This window comes from Aythya marila, assembly GCF_965140915.1.
Source record: "Aythya marila genome assembly, chromosome: 32".
NCBI classification, from domain to species: domain Eukaryota; kingdom Metazoa; phylum Chordata; class Aves; order Anseriformes; family Anatidae; genus Aythya; species Aythya marila.
This window is the reverse complement of record NC_139073.1, coordinates 432,564-451,481: the sequence shown is the minus strand read 5'-3', so window position 1 is coordinate 451,481 and position 18,918 is coordinate 432,564. Positions and strand designations below refer to the sequence as shown.

At 52.6% G+C, this 18,918-nt stretch overlaps 1 protein-coding gene across 1 annotated transcript; it reads right to left on the bottom strand.

Moving 5' to 3' along the window:
• Positions 1-220: 220 nt before the first annotated feature.
• On the bottom strand, positions 221-1,144 carry LOC309889033 (olfactory receptor 14C36-like; the record flags this gene model as incomplete). The annotated part of the gene is made up of 1 exon (XM_082781707.1): positions 221-1,144. The coding sequence occupies one exon, from the start codon at positions 1,142-1,144 to the stop codon at positions 221-223; it is 924 nt and encodes a 307-aa protein (XP_082637833.1).
• Between the last annotated feature and the right edge of the window lie 17,774 nt (positions 1,145-18,918).

Below are 18,918 nucleotides of genomic sequence, written 5' to 3'. Positions count from 1 at the left end.
GGTGTCTGCCCTGGAGCCAATCACCTTGGTGAGTGAGAGTCATTATAATTGGGTGAAATGGGTTTAAATGCACAGGCACAATGAATAGTGAGGTTTAATGGTAAACAACAATTCTAATAAACTGGGAAAAAAATACCGCAAGACAAGAATAGAAACCAGGCTTGGCCTATCATGAGTAACATTATGAGCAATTTTCAGAAAAATGCAGTAAGCTTATGGCTTATGAAATACACCCAGTCATCAGTTTCCACATTACATCCTTGAGGTCCTGGTTCCTCATGCTGTAGATGAGGGGGTTCACTGCTGGAGGCACCACCGAGTACAGAACTGCCAGCGCCAGGTCCAGGGAAGGAGAAGAGATGGAGGGGGGCTTCAGGTGAGCAAACATGACTGTGCTGACAAACAGTGAGACAATGATCAGGTGAGGGAGGCATGTGGAAAAGGCTTTGTGCCGTCCTTGCAGTGAGGGGAGCCTCAGCACAACTCTGAAGATCTGCACATAGGACAGAGCAATGAAAATAAAACACCCCAACATTAGAAAAGCAGTAAGCACAATCATCCCAGCTTCCCTTATGTAGGAGTCTGAGCAGGAGAGCTTGAGGATCTGGGGGATTTCACAGAAGAGGTCCCGGGCATTGCTTTGGTCAAGAGGTATTGAAAATGTATTGGCAGTGTGCAGCACAGCGTTGAGAAAGCCACTGCCCCAGGCAGCTGCTGCCATGGTGGCACAGGCTCTGCTGCCCAGGAGGGTCCCGTAGTGCAGGGGCTGGCAGATGGCAACGTAGCGATCATAGGCCATGATGGCGAGAAGAGAAAACTCTGCTAGAAGGAAAAAGAGTAGCAGAAAGAGCTGTGCCACACATCCTGCATAGGAAATGGTCCTCATGTTCCAGAGGGCATTGGCCATGGCTTTGGGAACAGAGGTGGAGATGCCACCCAGGTCGAGGAGGGCAAGGTTGAGGAGGAAGAAGTACATGGGGGTGTGAAGGCGGTGGTCGCAGGCCACGGCTGTGATGATGAGGCCGTTGCCCAGGAGGGCAGCCAGGTAGATGCCCAGGAAGAGCCAGAACTGTAAGAGCTGCAGCTCCCGTGTGTCTGCAAATGCCAGCAGGAGGAACTCAGTGATGGAGCTGCTGTTACACATTTCCTACCTTTGGGCAAGGGAGCCTGACAAAAGGAAGAAATGACAGTGCAAAATTTAAGGACTTCTTTTGGACCACTACATATCTCAAGAAACACCCCACAAAGCAAAACACTGCCTCATTCATTTCAGGAGGATCTTTCTGCTGCTCCTTGTCTTATGTCTGGTTGTTGCTCTGAGGGTGCCACAACAAGCAGGGTGCTCTGCTGTGAGCTCTGCGGCAGTCAGCCCTGGTCTGCAGCAACACTTAGAAGGGAACCTGGAGTGATCTGAGAAGTCTGCTGGCCAGGGACATCTCCCCGTTTGCAGGTCATGAGGAGAAGGTCAAATAATTCCTCAAAAAACAACAAAGCTGATGTTGGTACTGTCTGTAGGCTAAGGTGTGTGAGGTGCCTCAGAGCAGCAGCAATGCTCCAGGAGCCTTAGTTTCTTATACAGATACTACAGCTCCATTACCATCCCTCTCACTCACAACACAGGTAGGAAAATGGAAGCAGAGATTGTAGAAGGTGCACTGCCTTCAGGTAGGTCTTGCCTTGCAGTTCTGCTGTGCAGTGCCCTGGGGAGGTGTGGGGCTGTGAGCAGCCTGTCCCTGGCAGCAGGCTCTGGGCAGCAGCAGGACCCTGCCCTGCCATGCCGGGGGAGCTCCTTCCACCCGCAGCTTCTCCCCGCAGCCCCTGGGCAGCTCCCTGGCCAGGCTGAGTGCTGAGCCTGGCAGGCAGCAGAGGCCCTGCCCTGGCACACAGCCCCTGGGGCACAGCAGGGACCCTGCTCTGCACCACAGCCCTGGGCACCCCTGCCTGCATCCCCGGCTGCACAGCCTGCAGCCAGCCCCAAGAGAAGGGAGCCCTCGGGCCCTGCACGCTGACCCTGCAGCACACAAGCCCTGCATGCCCTTCAACTCCAACACTGACTGTACTCCTGACAGCTCCCATCTGCTGAGGGCTGTGCCAGCTCCAGGAGAGCCTGGCAGGGCATGCCGAAGCATTGCCCTGTACCCAGAGACCTACCGTGGGGAGGTGGCTCTGATGATTTCTCTCCCTGCCAGCTCTCCTCTGCCTTCCCCCCCAGGCTGCCCTGAACCTCTCTCCCACTTCTCTCTCCTTCCCCCATGCCAGCTGCAGGCAGTGCCCCCAGCCCTGCTGCCCCTGGCAGAGGAGCTAAGTGGCTGAAGCAGCTTTTCAAGTAGTCCAAGTCTGATGCAAACTCCAAAGCCTCTCACAGCCTTAATGATTCCACTGAGGGACATTACTGACAAAGTCTCCCCATGGCCTTGTTAGAGCAGAAAAGTGCAGGCAGTGATTACAGGGAGACCAAGGCCAAGGAAACGTGGACCTGAGGCTGAGGAAACCTTGATGTGAGCCAGTCAGACCCTGACTCCAGCCCCTGGGAAGGGAGATTCTGTCCCTCCAGTGGGGTTTAGGGCTCTTCCTGGGTCAGTGCAATATGGGGATGGGCAATGCCAAGCACAAGGCTACAGGAGGACATCTCCTAGGCTCCCCAAGGAGGATGAGGAGGCAATGAAACTGTGATGCTGTAAGGAGAAGGTGTCTCCTCATAGGCCTCCATGACAGAGACTAAAGCCAGAGCCCAGCATACAAAGCTGTTAGCTCTGTTGAAGTCTTTCAACCTTGCAAAATATCCCTGACCATAACCACCACAGGGTCTTCTATGGTATCCCATGCATGTGCAACTTTTTCCTTCCTTGCTGGCCTCTGACATCTACCTTGCTTCCCCACCTTGCTCTCACCTGAGCACCTCCCTGCCTTGACTGATGTCTCTGCATCTGCCCTGGGAATTCCATGAAATACAAAGCCAAGGGGTTATCCAGAATTTTTCTGGGGGGCCTGTAGCACCACAGGTGCAAAAAAAAAGATTTCTCCTCAGACCCAATCTCAGTGCCCCAAGCTGCACTTGATGCACTTGATATTTCTTATACTCTTTCCCACTAGAAAGAAAAGCTCCACGTGCTCTGAAACCAGTTTCAGTCTACTCCTCTACTGCCTCCATGCCACAGGGCCAAAGAAGCCCAGGTCTCTCAACCTCCCCACACAGATGGAGAACTTCGACCACTGAAGCCTGGCAGACCTCCCCTCCACTCTCTTGAGTTCCTCTGCACTCCTCCAAAACCTGGAGCCACACCCTGGGACAAACTGCTCCAGAGGTAGCCACAGCAGCACTGAGTCGAGGAGGATGATAACCCAAGTGGCCTGGGTGGCCCCCGCTGCCTCTAGTGCAGCCCTGTAAGGAGCCGGCCTTCCTCCCTGTCAGCATGTCCCACTGGCTCCTATGGTGTCCTCGTAGCACCCAGGCACTTCTCCTCAGGGTCCCCCCTCAGCTGCTCACGTCCAACCCTACCCTGATGGATGCAGGTATTCTGCCCCACGTGCAGCACTGGCCACAGCTCCTTGCCATGTTCAGGGGGTTTCTGTCAGCTAAAGGCTGGAGATTCCCAAGGCTCCCCTGCCCTGAAGCTCCCTTTTGTCAGCTGTTCATGGTCAGGTGCAGATGGCTCACCCTGATGGTGGTGACTCTCACAAGATAACAGTGTGAGGAGTGTTAGGACTCCAGAGGCACTAAGGGAGGTACTTCTTAAGTGGAATTTCCTACCCAGGCAATTACCATGAGAACCATCTCTGAAACACCCAATGACACTATGAAGCAAGCAAAGCCAGGACCAGAGGCAACATGTGTTGGGCTCTTTGTATGCTAGGGTATTTTCTGGGGAAATATATACCTCTACAGACACACATGCAATGTGGATTCTTCCAGCAGCTGGTCATGAACCCTGTGTAAAGCCAGGAGCAGGGCCCAAGATCCCCTCACGTTCCCTGAGCAGATAACTTCCAATGGAAATCTCCCACACTGAATCACTGAACTTCTGTCAGCATCAATGATAATGGAAGGCACCCAGATGCAGTGGTTTAACTGCTTCCTTCTTCTCTCTGGTTTTGGTTAGTAGCTCCTTCCTCATCCGTGACAGGCTCCTGCCACTTTTTCTTGACTTCATTTGTGTCTGGGTGGACAGCACTTGGGTTCAAAGAGAAGATCCTCAAGCATTAAGCTGCTCCTTGTACCACTCCTCTCTGCAAGGCCATATTCCATTGGATTCCTCCACGCAGGCCCACCAACAGGCCCAAGTTTGCTCACCTCAAGGCCTCTGCTTTGCCTTGGTCCCCTCTCTCAGTAGCCTCACCTCTGTCTTCTCATCCCTGCCTTTTACACTCCTGAGCACCTCATCTTGGTTTATAACATGAGGTCCTGCAGGGCTCCCCTGTCTCCCATTCCATCAAGATGTTTTCAAGAAGCTCCCAAATCCTCCTGGATATTTTGTGTAAAGGTATGCTGAAGCAGAGGACCTGCTCCTTCCATTTCATCTGGTCAAGGACCTTTTCCAATGCACCAAGAGATGATGTAGGGGGGGCAGTGATGGGTGCCAAACCTGGTCATTTGTGCCAAATGATAAAGAAAGAAACAGCATGTGGGGAAGTGAACACAACACAGGTCTACCACACAGCTTGCTTGACCTCTCTCTGGTCAGGATGTACTGATCCCGAGCTTAGAGGAAGTCTAAGTCCCCCAGTGATATGCTTAGGTGTTTCAAAAATGTTGCTTGTGTGTTCCAGGGAGGTGCTTGGATGTCGCGGGGAGATGTTTGGGTGCTGCAGGAAGGTGCCTGGGTACTCGATGGGGATGTGTCTGGGGGAAATACTTATTTCTCCAGGGAGATGCTTGTTGTGCAGAGGTGCTTGGTGCCTCAAGCGAGGTGCTTGTTTCCCTTGGGAAGATGATTGGGTGCCCTGTGGAAATGCCTGGTTACCCCCAAGGAGGTCCTTGGCTTCTCCTGGGAGATGCTTGTCTACCTTTTGCATAAGCTTGCATGATCCAAAGAGATGCCTGAGTGCCCCAGAGACATGTGTTGTGCCCAACTGAGGGGCTTAGGGAGTCCATGGAGGTTCGAGGGTGACCCAGGCAGATCCTTGGCCATCCCAGGAAGATGTGTGGCTTCTCCTGGGAGGTATTTGATGGCTGTAGGGAGGTGCTTGGGAGCTCCAAGGATGTTCATGCATGCCCTGTGGAGATGGTGGGGTGCCCATGAGTGTTTCTTTTGTGACCCCTGGAGGTGCTTGGTTGCTGCAGGCTCTAGCAATTCCTTGTGTGCCACAATCATCTCATGTAGGCAGGCAGGAATTTCCCAGGGAACTCAAGCATCTCCACATTGTCTGATTCTCTCATCCATGGAGGTGCTTGTTGACCCCACGGCCATTCTAACTTTCTCTAGTGTGGACCTTGGGTGTTCCAGGGAGATGCTTGGTGAGTCAGCAAGGAACTAAGTATCCCTGGGGAAATGTCTGAGTACATCAGGAGGAGCATGATTTTCCAGGGGACATGCTTAGGTGCCCAAAGAGGTGCTTGTGTTCACCCAGAGGTGCTTGAATGCTCCAGGGCAGGAGCCTGGTTCTTAAAGACTGAGTGCTCCACGGAGAACCTTTTGTGTCCAGGGAGACAGTCAGGTGCTGCAATAAACTGCTTGGGTGCTCCAGGGTGGTGCCTTCTTTTCCCCAAAGGTGCTTGTGTGCCCTGGACTGATAGTGGAGTCCTCAAGTCCTCATTTGTTCCTCAGTATAGCTGCTTGCATTCTCTGGGGAAACGCTTGAGGTATTTGGGTGCTTGAAGGATGTTCCTTTGTGCCCTGGGGAGATGTTTCAGTGCTCTTGTTAGGGTCTTGACTTTTGTAAACAACTCTTCAGTTGTCTGGGAGAATTTGTCAGTGCATCTGGAGTGAGATGCTTGAGTGCTAAGAGGGAATTCATGAGTGCCCCACTAAAATGCTGGTGTCCCCTGGGGAGATGCCTGGGTGCCTCATGGTCGTACTTGAATGACCCTGGTAGGTGCTTGTGCACCCCACGGAAGCTCTTGGGTGCCAAGGGAGGTGCTTCCCATCTGCCGTGAGAGCTTTGTGTGCCCCAGGTGGTGTTTTGGAGCCCTGGGGAGATGGGAGATGCGTGGGTTCTCCACTGAGATGTAGGAGTGCAGTGGGGAGATTGTTGAGTGCTCCAGTGAGGTGCTTGGGTGTTCCAGGGAGGTGCTTCTGTGCCACAGGGAGATGCTTGGGTGACAGGGGCAGAACATTTTATTATGAGGGAAGAAAGGTATGTGCTCCGGGGAGGCTTTTCCTGTGCCCCAGGGTTATGCTTATATGCCCTGGGAAGAAGCAGCTTGGGTCCCCTGAGAATATCTTTGGGCTTCTTAGGAAGATGCTCTATTCCTCTGGGGTCACGTGAACGCCCCATGAGATGTTTGAGTACTGCAGAGGGTGGTTTGTGCACCTCCAGGGAGGTGCTGGAGTGCACAAAATGTGCTTTTCAGTGCCTTAGGGAGGTGCTTGTCTGTCCCTGTGAGATGCTTGGTTGCTCCAGAGGGGTGCTTGTGAACCATAGGAAGGTACTGGTGGTCCCCAGAGAGGTGCTTGTGTGCCATGGGAAAATGCTTACAGACCTTGAGGAACTCCTTGGTCCTCCAGGAAGGTGCTTGTTTTCTCCAGGGAGATGTTTTTGTACCCAGGGAGATGATTGTTTGACCCAGGGCAATGTACCTCCCCCGTTTCACCCCAAAACTTTCTTGGAGGAACAGAGCACCTCTCTGGGGAACAGTAGCATCACCCATGGGCACACAGCCATCTCCATGACGCACCCAAGAACATCCTTGTAGCACACAATTATCTCCTGGATGGAAGCCAGCACTTCCCTGGAGAAACCATTCACCTCCCTGGAACAGCCCAACATCTCCCTGGGGAGCCCAGGCACCTCTCTTGAAGACCAAGGATCTTCCTGGGCTACCCAAGCATTTTCCCAGGGCATGCTGGCATCTCCTCAGGGCATCCGAGCCCCTTCCTGGATCCCAAAGTCTTCTCCCAGAGGCACTCAAGAACATTCCCAGAGCACTCAAATTTCCATTGATTTGGTGCAACAAAGCACAATACGTGGGCACCCAGGCATGTCTCTGGAGCACCCAAGCATCTCCTTCATGCACCACAGCATCTCCCCAGGGTACACAAGCAACTCCAGGGGCATCCAAGCACCTGCCTAGGGACCCCCAGCAGCTCCCTGTTGTTCACAAGCTCCTCCCAGGGGTACACAAACATGTCCCCAGTAAACCAATGCTTCTCACCTGAGGAAACATACCTCTCCGCCAAGCACTCCAGCGCCAGTCTGGAGCAATCAGCCACCTCCTGGGAGCACCCAAGCATCTCAACAGGGCAAACAAGCACCAGCCCAGGGAACTCAACAGCACTCCAGCACGTCCCTGTAGGACACAAACTGCTCTCTGCATTACTCAAGCACCTCCTGGGGCACCCAAGGGGGAATAAGAGCATCTTCCTAGGGAGCCCAAGGACATTCCCAGGGCACACAAGCACCTCCCTCCCCAGGGCACATAAGAATATCCCTGCTGCACCCAAGGTTCTCCCCTGGTCCCTCAAGCATCTCCGTGCAGGTCCTAAGCATCTCGGTGGAACGTGTAAGCACCTTCCTGGGCACAACACCCATCTTCTTGGAGCAGACAAGCAATTCCCCTGGGAATCCAGCACCTTCCTGGAGCATCCAACTGTCTTGCTCGGGGCAACCAAACACCTCCCCTGACATCAAAATGTATCCCTGGAGAACCCATGCCTCTTCCCGGAGCAACCAAGCGTCTCCCCAAGATGCCCAAATATCTTCCCAGGACACCCAATAACCTTCATATCACACTTAGGAGGAAGGTCTACAACAACATTTCTTGGTTCCTGTTGTGCTGTGGGGCTGCTCAAAGACAGCCCCTGCTCAAGCAGCTGCTGAGCTCCAGCCCCTGCTTAGGCTGCAGCGGAACTCTGGCCCTGCTCAGCCTCGGACATTCCTCTGCTCCAGGGGGATGCCTGTGTTCCAAGGGGGTGCCTGGGTGCTGCATTCCTGACATTGCTTGTGTTCCCTGAGATCATACTTGTGTGCTGGGTGCTCCATGGACCATTCTCCAGTGAGATGCTGGTGTTCTCAAAACACGTGCTGGTGTGCGTGCTGGAGACACTTTTGTGCACCCCTGAGGTGCCTGGGTGCCTCAGGAGATGCTTTCTTGCTCCATGGAGGTTCTTGGCTATCCCAAGAACAATCTGGGTGCTCCCTGGGCTTCTTGGCTGCTCTGCCCTGATGCTCCCTGGGTGCGCAGGGAGATGCTTGGTTTCTCCAAGGAGACATCTGGGTGATGCAGGGAGCTTCTTGGACGTCCCAGGAAGATGGATTTGTGATCCTGAAAGTTTCCTGGTGTCTGCATAGAAATGCTTGAGTGCTATTTGGAGACACTTGTGTACCCTAGGAGATGTGCTTGCGTGCCCAAGGGAGATGCTTGTTTTATTCAGGGTTGTCGCGTTAAGGGGTGTAGCTGATTAAGCATTACGGGCCCGGTCAGATTCAGGGTACTGAACCAGTCGAACATTCACCAACAACACGTTAACCATCTGGGGTTCCAGTCAGACATTCACCGACAACACATTAACTGTCTGGGGGTCTGGTTGGATTCAGAACACTAAACTATCACGGATAACCACTCTTACCCTAGTTGCACTTAATGAGAGCTATCACAGTGCAATCAAATATGGTTTATTACAGCAACAGATAATCAGGTTCTTTATTGCTGGCGATAGTGACTGTCTGCAAAAGCAAGCTATCATGCATGAAATACACAGGTGTTACAGGTGTTACAGGTGTTACAGATGTGCAGCCTAGAAATAAACGCGTTAAAAGGAACAAAGACTCTAGAGAGATTTGTAAGCAAGTATTCAGATCTCACCCAAAGGCGTCCCAATGAGGGGGGAAGAGAGGCTCAGCCCGTCAACTGATCCCAGGAGTCAGGAGGTCCTAAGGATGTTGTATTTCCTTGGGATGGTATCTCCCCTGACGGTGGTATCTTCCCTGCCATCCCCTCTGTCTTGGGCCAATTAATATTATTTTCTATCTTTTAGGTGGAGCTTGAGTGGCTCTAGTCAAGCATATCTTAGTTATGATTGGTGAGAAGTTCTCCCGTCTCCGTTTAAAGTAATAGTCTCCAAGAAATTCAGGGCGCATGCTCAGTGAGGGGTGGTCGCACCTTGGAGGCAGGTAGCTTTTGGGATGGAGGTGTGTTTTGGTATTATAATGATATTATAATGAGCAAAAAGTACACTAGGGTACAGCATTTGTCAAAACATGACAGGTCCTTGGCTCAGGGTGGCAAAAAGTGCAGCTTTGTGCACAAGATAAATTGAGTCCCCACCTGGTCACAGAGCCTAGCCGTGGTGTCTCCACTCCACTCTATGCTCCGTGCTGTTCCTTAGTGCTAGCACGCCAAGTTTCCCCAGCACGATAGCATCTCAGGTTGGGAGCCTAGGGAACGCTGAGGTAATGCAGTTATGCCCTACCCTGAAAGCCTCTTCAATGCTGTACCTTTTTCTTAAAAATGTGAATGTTAGTTTTATTTTCCTAGTTACTTCAGGCAATTACACCACAAGGGTAAAGCTTTGTTTCTCCAGGGAGGATTTTGGGTGCTCCAGGGAGATGTTTGGGTGCTTTTTGTGTGATGCTTGGCTCCAGGGAGATGCTGGTGGGCTTCGGGGAGATGCTTGGTTCCTGCAATTTGGTGACTGAGTCCCCTGGGGAGATGCCTGGGTGCCCACAGGGACATACTTGAATGACCCTGACAGGTGTTTTTGCAGCCCATGGAAGCTGTTGCATGCTAAGAGAGGTGCCTAAAATCTTAGTCAATGAGATACTTGTGTTCACCAGGTGACATTTTGGAGCCCTGGGGAGCGCTGGCTCTCCAGGAAGATGCTCAGTTCCCCTGGGGGACACTTGGATGCCCCAGGAGGCAGTTGGGTACTGCAGAGAGCAGTTTGTGTGCTTCAGACAGGTGCTGGAGTGCTCCAATTGTGCTGTTGAGTGCCTTAGAGAGCTGCTTGGTTGCCCCTGTGAGATGCTTGGGTGACCCTGGATGTAATTGTGATGCATAAGCAGATAATGGAGGTGCCAAGGGAAGTGCTCGTGTGCCCCAGGAGGTGCTTGTGTGCCATGGGAAAATGCTTATGGGCCCCAAGGAACACCTTGGGTCCTCCAGGAAGGTGCTTGGATTCCCCAGGGAGATGCTTGTGTACCCAGGGAGATGACTGTTTGACCCTGGGTGATGTATGGTTTCTCCGGAGAGGTGCTTCACTGCTCGAGGGTCATTCCTGGGTGCTTGAAACATACACTTGAGTGACCTATGCAGATGCCTGGGCACCCATGGGTTTATTCTAATGTTCCCAAGGGAGGTGTTCCGTTCTTCCAAGGAAATGGTTTGGTTCTCTATTCAGATGTCTGGGTTTTTCAGAATAATGCTTGTATGCCTTTGGGAGATATCTTAGTGCATCAGGAGGTGATGGGTTCACACTGGAAATTCTTCAGAGCTCCAGTGAGATGCTTGAGTGCTGTGCAGAGGTGCATGGATCCACCCGGAAGATGCTTGGGTTCCCTGGGGAGAAGATTGGTACCTCAGGGACATAGCTGTGTGTGTTCCAGGAAGACTTTTTAGAGCTCCAGATATATGCTTGGGTGCTCTAGGTAGATGCTTGTGTGTCTTGTTCACGTACTAGCGTTTTCAAGAAAAAAGTTTGTGTTTCCAGTGGACATTTTTGGATGTCCCAAGGAATTTGCTTTGTGTCCAAGAGGATGCTTGGTTCCTCAAGGAGGATGCTTATGTTCCTGTGGGAGGTGCTTGGTTTCCCCAGCAAGATGCTTGCTGCTAAGTGTGATGCTGGTCTACTGCAGTGAGATGCTTGTGTTCCCCATGAACATGCTTGTGCGTCCAAGGGAGGTGCTTGGGTACAGCAAGGAGATGCCTGGGTAATGCAAGAAGATCTCTGTGTTCCCGGAAATTGTCCTCAATGGGTACACAGCTGAGATGCCGGGGTGACTCAGGAAGACGCTTGGAGTCTCGAAGGATCTCCTTGGTTGCTCCAGGAAGATTCTAGGGTGCTCCAGGGAGGTTCCTGAGCAACCTATTGAAGAGCCTGATGTGCCCAGGGAAACTCTTGTCTCCTCCAAGGTTCTGCAGGGCTGATCCAGGCAGTACACCTTGGAGACATGCTTTGGATCTCCAAAGGAATGCTTGGGTTCTTTGGAATCATGCTTGGGAGATCCTTTGGTGGTTCAGAAAGGTGCTGGGTTTCCCAGAAGACATTTGAGGTGACAACACTAGGTGCAACAAGATCCATCCTGGAGAAGCAAAGCATTGCCCTAGTTCACACCAACATCTCCCTTAGGCACACAAGCACGTCCCGAGGGTACCCAGGATTCTCCATGCAGCAGACAGGCATCTCCGTGGAGCACCCAAGCATCTCCCCAGACTACCAACCTGTCTTACTAGGTGGACCCAAGCACCTCCCCAAAGCACATGATTTTTTTCCAAGGAGCATTCAGGCACCTCCCTGGAGAAGCCACATACCTTGCTAGGGAAAGCAAACATCTCCCCTGGGAATACAAGCATCATCCTGGAGCACCCTCCATGGCACCCAAGCATCTCCCCAGGGTGCACAAGCACCTCTTGAAATCACTGAGGTTTTCCCAAAGGCACACAAGCAGTGCACTTGAGTAGACAAGCATCTTCCCAAGACACCTAAGCTTTACCTTCTATCTGTCAGGCATCATGCAAGGGCATCACAGCACATTGCTGCTGCTCTGGAATGCTTGGTTGCCCTGCAAAGATGCTTGGGTGCTCCAGCGAGATGTCTGGGTTCCTCAACCTGAACCTTGGGTGCTCAGGGTGCTGTAGGGATCTCCTGCAAAGCATCTCCCCAGGAACACAGATATTTCCCTGAGGCACCCAACCATCACCCCTAAGAACCCAAGCATCTCCCTGGAGGACCCATGCATCTCCCCACAGCACTCAGGCATCCCACTGCAACGTTACTGAAGCATCTCCCCAGGGAACCCAAGCACATCCCAAGGTACTCTGACGTCCCTCCAGAGCTCCCAAGCAAGTTCTTGCAGCATCTCGATTGTTCAAAAAGCACCTCTCTGAAGTATGCCAGGACCTCTCTGGAGTCCCTCCCTGGACCACACAAGCATATCCTATGTATGACTCAAACATCTTGCTAGGGAATCCAAACACTGGCTTGGAGATATAAATCAAGTCCAAGCATCATTCTGGATCCCCGTCTTTTCTCCTTGAGCAAAATAAGGGGCACCACAGTATCACCTGGGGGCACCCAAGCATCTCCATGGGCACCAGGATCATCCTTGGAAGACCCAAGCGTCTCCACACAGCAGCCATGCACCTTCCTGCAGAAAGCACGTGTCTCCCTGGGGCACAGAAGTGTCACCTTGGAGCTCCAAAACGTCTCCCCACAGCGTTCAAGCATGTCTCTGGAACACCCACGCAGATTTCTGCATCCCACAGGCATCTTCCCCAGTTATCCAGGCATTTTCAGGGATCTCAGGCATCTCCCAGAGCACTCCAGCACCTCCACAGAGCACTGGGAGGTGCTTGCATGCCCTGGGAATACCCTGGTGTGCCCAGAGAGATTCTTGCCTACTTCAAGGCTCTGTGGGGCTGATCCAGGGAGGTGCTTCTGTGCCCCAAGGCCATGCTTGGTTTCTCCAAGGAGGACTTGCGCATTCCAGGGGGAAGCTTGGTGACTCAGCCTGACACTAAGCAGACCTGGAGAGATGTCTGTGTGCTTCAGGAGGTGCTTGGGTTCCAGGGGAGATGCTTTGGTGCTGCAGTGAGATGCTGGAGTGCTGTGGGGAGGACTGTTGGTCCTCCAGGTGGATGTTATGGTCCCCTGGGGAGATGCTTGGGTGCCTCATGGAGGTATTTGTATTCTAGAGAGGTGTTTGGGTTTCCTGCGGAGATCTTTGGTGCACCAAGATTCTGCTTATGTGCCCCAGGGACACATATTTTGATGCCCAAGGGAGGAGATTTGGAGCTTTAGGAAGGTGTAGGGGTGACCTGGATTGATGCCTGTTTGCCCCAGGGAGATTCTGGGATGTCCAGGAAGATGCTTGGGTGACCAGGGAGGTGTTTGGGTGCCACGTGGACATTGATTAATATCTCCAGGGAGGTGCTTGGCTTCCCTGGGAAGAAGTGCCAGGTCCTGCACTTGGGACGGGGAAACCCTGGCTGCACGTACAGACTGGGCGATGAGACGCTGGAGAGCAGCCTAGAAGAGAGGGATCTGGGGGTCGTGGTAGACAGCAAGTTGAATATGAGCCAGCAGTGTGCCCTGGCAGCCAGGAGGGCCAACCGTGTCCTGGGGTGCATCAAGCACGGCATCACTAGTAGGTCAAGGGAGGTGATTGTCCTGCTCTACTCTGCGCTGGTGCGGCCTCACCTCGAGTACTGTGTGCAGTTCTGGGCACCACAGTATAAAAAGGACATGAAACTGTTGGAGAGTGTCCAGAGGAGGGCTACAAAGATGGTGAAAGGCCTGGAGGGGAAGACGTACGAAGAACGGCTGAGGTCACTGGGCCTGTTCAGCCTGGAGAAGAGGAGGCTGAGGGGAGACCTCATCACAGTCTACAACTTCCTCGTAAAGGGGTGTCGAGAGGCAGGAGACCTTTTCTCCAATAACACCAGTGACAGGACCTGCGGGAACGGGGTTAAGCTGAGGCAGGGGAAATTTAGGCTTGACATCAGGAGGGGGTTCTTCACAGAGAGGGTGGTTGTACACTGGAACACGCTCCCCAGGGAAGTGGTCACTGCACCGAGCCTGTCTGAATTTAAGAAGAGATTGGACTGTGCACTTAGTCACATGGTCTGAACTTTTGGGTGTCAAGAGTTGGACTTGATGATCCTTAAGGGTCCCTTCCAACTTAGGATATTCTATGATTCTATGATTCTATGTTTGGATAATTCAAAGGAGAGGCTTGGGTGTTCCAGGGAGGTGTTTGGGTGCCCTGAGGAAATGTTTGGGTGATCCCAGGGAGGTGCTTGTGTAGCCCAGGGAAATGCCCAAGGAGGTGTTAGTATGCCTGGGAGAGATGCCTGGGTGCTGCACAGAGATGTTTGCATGCTCCAGGAGACACCAGGGTGGCTTGGTGGACAGTAGGGTGCTCCAGGGAGGTTCTTGAATGCCCCGGGCAGGCTCCTGGGTGTCCTGGGGAGATGCATTGGTGCTCCACTGAGATGTCTCCTCCAGGAAGATGCTCTTTGGAGATTCTTGGCTACAGACGTTGATGTTGTTCAGCCCTAGGGAGGTGCTTGAGTGCTCCTGGGAGATACCTGGATGCTATAGAGGGTTCTCCGAGAAGATGCTTGTATTCCCAGGGGAGATTTTTTGCTTTCCCAAGGAGGTACTCGGCTTCTCCAGGGAGGTGCCTGAATGCTCCTTGGAAAATATCTTCCGCTTTTGATAGGTGTTTGGGTCCTCCTTGTAAGATAGGTTGGTGGTCTGGGGAGATTCTTGAGTTGTCTGGGGAGATTCTTGGGTGCTCCAGGGAGAAGCCTGCGTACCCTTGGGATGTGCTTGTTTGCCTAAGGGAGATGTTGGTGTGAACCAGGGCAATGCTTTGTTTGCCAGGCATCTCCTTGGTATAACCAAGCACCTCTCTTGGACACAAAAACATGCCCAGCAGGAACAAAATCATGCCATTGCAGGAGCCAACCATTACCATTCCCATCGTAGCAGCTCTCTGAGGAACTTCATTATACTCCCAGTGGAAACAAGCATCTCTGCCCAGCACTCAGTGGTGCCAGCACGTATCTCCAGAGGGCAGTGAGGCATCTCCCTGGGGCACACAAGCATCTCCCCAGGACATTCAAGAACTTGCCTGGAGAAAAGAGGTTTCTGCTTGGACAACCAAGCAACTCCCCAGGGAATCATAGGGTGTCCCCTGAGAACTCCATCACTTCTCAAGATTTCAACTCAAGGATGTCCCCAAGGCATCCAAGCATCTCCCTGGAGTTCCAAGGCATTTCCACGGGAACACAAGCATTTCCCTGAGGTGCCAATCTTCTCCCCAGGGAACACAGCCATCTTCCAGGAGGACCCATGCACCTCCCCACTGCACTCTAACATCTCTCTGGAGCACTGAAAAAGCATCTGCATAGGTCATCCAAGAATATCTTTAAAGCACCCAGGAATCTCCCTGCAGCAATGAAGTATGTCTCTGGAGAAACCATCCATTGCCCTGGGTCAGCCAAACACCTTCCTGGGTGCACCAGCATCACCCTGGGGAATCCAAGCACCTTCCTGGAGGACCCATGGAGCTGCTGAGGGTAACCAAGAATTTTCCCACAGCCCCAAGCACCTCCCAGTCACACAAGAACAAACCAGTTGCACTCCAGCACCTCCCTGGAGCACACAAACTGCTCTCTGCAGTACTGAAGAATCTTCTGGGGCACACAAGTGACCCCAGAGGAATATAGCATCTTCCTAGAGAGCCCAAAGATATTCTCAGGGCACACAAGCAACTCCCTAGGGCATACAAGCATACCCCTGGGGCACAAGAAAAGCCTCCCTGGGGCACACAAAGTTATCCCCTAATCACACAGAGTTGTGCCCCTGTCACCGAAGCATGTCCCTGCAGCACAGATGCATCTCCCTGGAACAACCAAGCACCTCACCGGAGCACACAGAAATCTTCCCACCACATGCCTATATCTGAGTGGAGAACCCAAGCATCTCCCCAGGGTTCCAAAACACCACCCGGGGCACACAAACCTCTCACTGGAGATGGGAAGCACCTCCCTTGGCACCCAAGATCTTCTGTGGGATGCACAAGATCCTGCCAGGCATCATCTGAAGGCACATCAGCATTTTCCATCTGGCACCCAAGCATCTCCCTGGTCACCCAAGCATCTTTCTGGACATCCCAGCATCTCCCCAGAGCAATCAGGCATCAATCCAGGTCATCCCTACACCTTCCAAAAGCCCCAAGGCTCCTCCCTTGGGCATTAGATAATGTATCCCTGGGGCACGCAAGCAGTATGTCAGAGCACCAGAGAATCTCCCCAGGCCACACAAACACCTCCCTTGAATATGCAGGCACCTCCATGAGGCTTGGGTCTCTCAAGGTGCTGCTTGGTCCTCTATTTAGGTGTGTGGGTAGTTAGGTGTCGTGCTGTACGGAAAGGTGGAGCCCCTCCCTTGATGGACAGTAGTGTGTGGGCTGTGATGTAAGCAAGCGGAAGAGGCGCTATGGGCCTCGGGTATAGAACCCCATCTGACTCGACAATAAACGCCAATTGCCATCCACCATATTACAGAACAATATAACATTCTCCATCACATCTGCATTTCTGCAATGACCTTGCTTTTATTAAGTTCTTGCCACTGTAAGAGAACAGTCATTTCCATCTACTTTACTAACTTTTCCTAAATGCTACTCGCTTTGCTACATTTTCAGCTCCAAATTTTGCTATCAATTTACTTCTAACATGCTCATCATCCTTTTGCAATTCTAAATCGTCCTCTCTGCTCCATACAGGGGATCCATCCAAACGCTGCTCTGTCTGCAGAAAGTATGATGTAGTCTCCACTTCACCAGTGTTTTTCAGAAAGGCCTGTGTAACAGCGAACAGGTCCACGTTAAACCTTTCCATGAAGTGCCGCATCGTTTTCACTACTTCTCCCACCACACTGGAAGAAGAGCAAGTGCTTCTTGGTCTGTCTGCCCTTTGTAACCGAGTGCCAGGGACATTGGTGTGTGTGAGCCGAGGGACCGAGCGGCCTGGGGTTGGTCGCCGTGCCGTTCCTGAACCGGGTCGCCACTGCCCCCTGAAGGCAACAAGTGGTGCCAAAACCCGGGAAAACTCCTGGATTTGGGAGAACGGCGGCCGGAGCGGAGGGACCAGCCCGGCGGGGAGGACGCTCCCGGACCAACAAGGAAGATGGAAACCCTTGTGAAGGTCGTATCAAAGTTGTGGAAGCTATGGGGTGGCTCAGCTGAGGAAGCCAGGGGTGCCGGTGGGGAACCAGAGCCTGGGGAAATCTGGGAGAGACCACCGCCATGTGCGCCCCAGTACGGCGCTGATTCGTCGGGTGAAGAAGCCGCCTGCGGGAACGGGGATGAAGTGCTAGGTTTGAGTAACACGTGGAAATGGGAGAAAGAAAACGGTTGCGGGGTTCGACCGGGGAGGAGGTAGAAGCGCGAGAGAGGGGCAGAGAGCCGATCGGAACGGCCATCCGAAAAAACGCTCCAGTGGCGCAAACGCCTCGCTGAGAAGGCGGCGGGGCGAGCCACGAGGGAGAGAGCGGCCCCCCCGCAGGGGCAGTGGGCGGGGCCCGAACTCGACGGGAGGGTAGCGGGACTCGGAGGAGACCAGTCAGCCGAGCTCCGACTCCGGATCAGATACCGCTCCAAATTCGGAGGAGGAAATGGGGACAGATAGCAAAAACATCCCCAACCGAAATAAAGCTGCACCGCGAGGGGGAGAAATTCCTCTCACGGATCGGAGGAAAATTAAGATTGTGTGTGCCGTCTGGGCTCTATTGGCCATGTTAGCGTTCCCGGTCTGGGTGACAGACGGGGGGCAGAGGGTTCACTCACCAATAAACCCGAAGGATGTACAAGCGGTTGTTAAAGCCATTGCAGATAAAGGGCTTCATTCTGCAATGATCTCCACCCTCATAGATGGTGTTTTCGGGGGAGACAATATGCTCCTGTTTGATATAAAACAAACTTGTCGACTGATCTTTGACGGGGGGGGGGGGATGATCATTTTTAAACAAGAATGGGAGGACAACTGTATGCTAGCCTGCAGTGCCTAATGGGTATGGACCCAACAGTGATCACCCCCCAGGCGCAAGCCCAGGGCCTGTGGGCCCATGGCAACGCTCCAACTTCCAGTGGAAAATGCTGCCTCAAGGAAAGATCAACTCGCCTACTGTTTGCCAGATCACAGTGGCTTGGGCGCTGGCACCAGTTCGGCGCATTGACCCGACCGCGACTCAGAATAAAACTAATGAAAACTGAGTTTCTGTTCACAGGAACGGATCATCGGACACCCCCGTAATCTGTATACCCCGGTGACAAGAGAAGACAATAAGTCAGCAAGCGTCCTGTCTAAGCCTGAGAGTTCCACACTGGCAGAATCCAGACAACAGCGAAGCGACCTCCGTGGGTGGGGGGCTGCGATGCCGTTGTGTGATCTTATCTTTGGACCTTGTATACTAAATAAGCTTGTGTTGTTTGTTAAAAGCTGGTTAGAGAAAGTTTACATTATGTTGGTAGAACACCAACAGCTACTTTAAGAGTGTATTTACTCAGGGTTACCAGTTACCTCCTAGTTTTCTCCTGGTTATTGTGCCTTATGTTTTTTATTTAAGTTATGATGTCTACGTCTTAAGATTGTTATATTTTAGCTAATTTGGTTGTGCATAGGGAGGGGGGAAATGTGGGTAGTTAGGGTCTGGCGGCCGGAAGATGTCGTGCTGTACGGAAAGGTGGAGCCCGTCCCTTGATGGACAGTAGCGTGTGGGCTGTGATGTAAGCAAGCGGAAGAGGCGCTATGGGCCTCGGGTATATAACCCCATGTGACTCGACAATAAACGCCATTTGCCATCCAGCACATTGGTGTCTGTGAGCCGATGGACCGAGCGGCCTGGGGTTGGTCGCCGTGCCGTTCCTGAACCAGGTCGCCACTGCCCCCTGAAGGCAACACATAAGTTAGTGATACTACTGAAAGAGTTGTGGTTCAGATGTAGATCTGATTTCTCCTAAGCACGCTGAATTCACAGCTGTTGATCCTCCAGAGGAGGCTTTGCAATTGAACACGTGGAGAATAGGTAAATT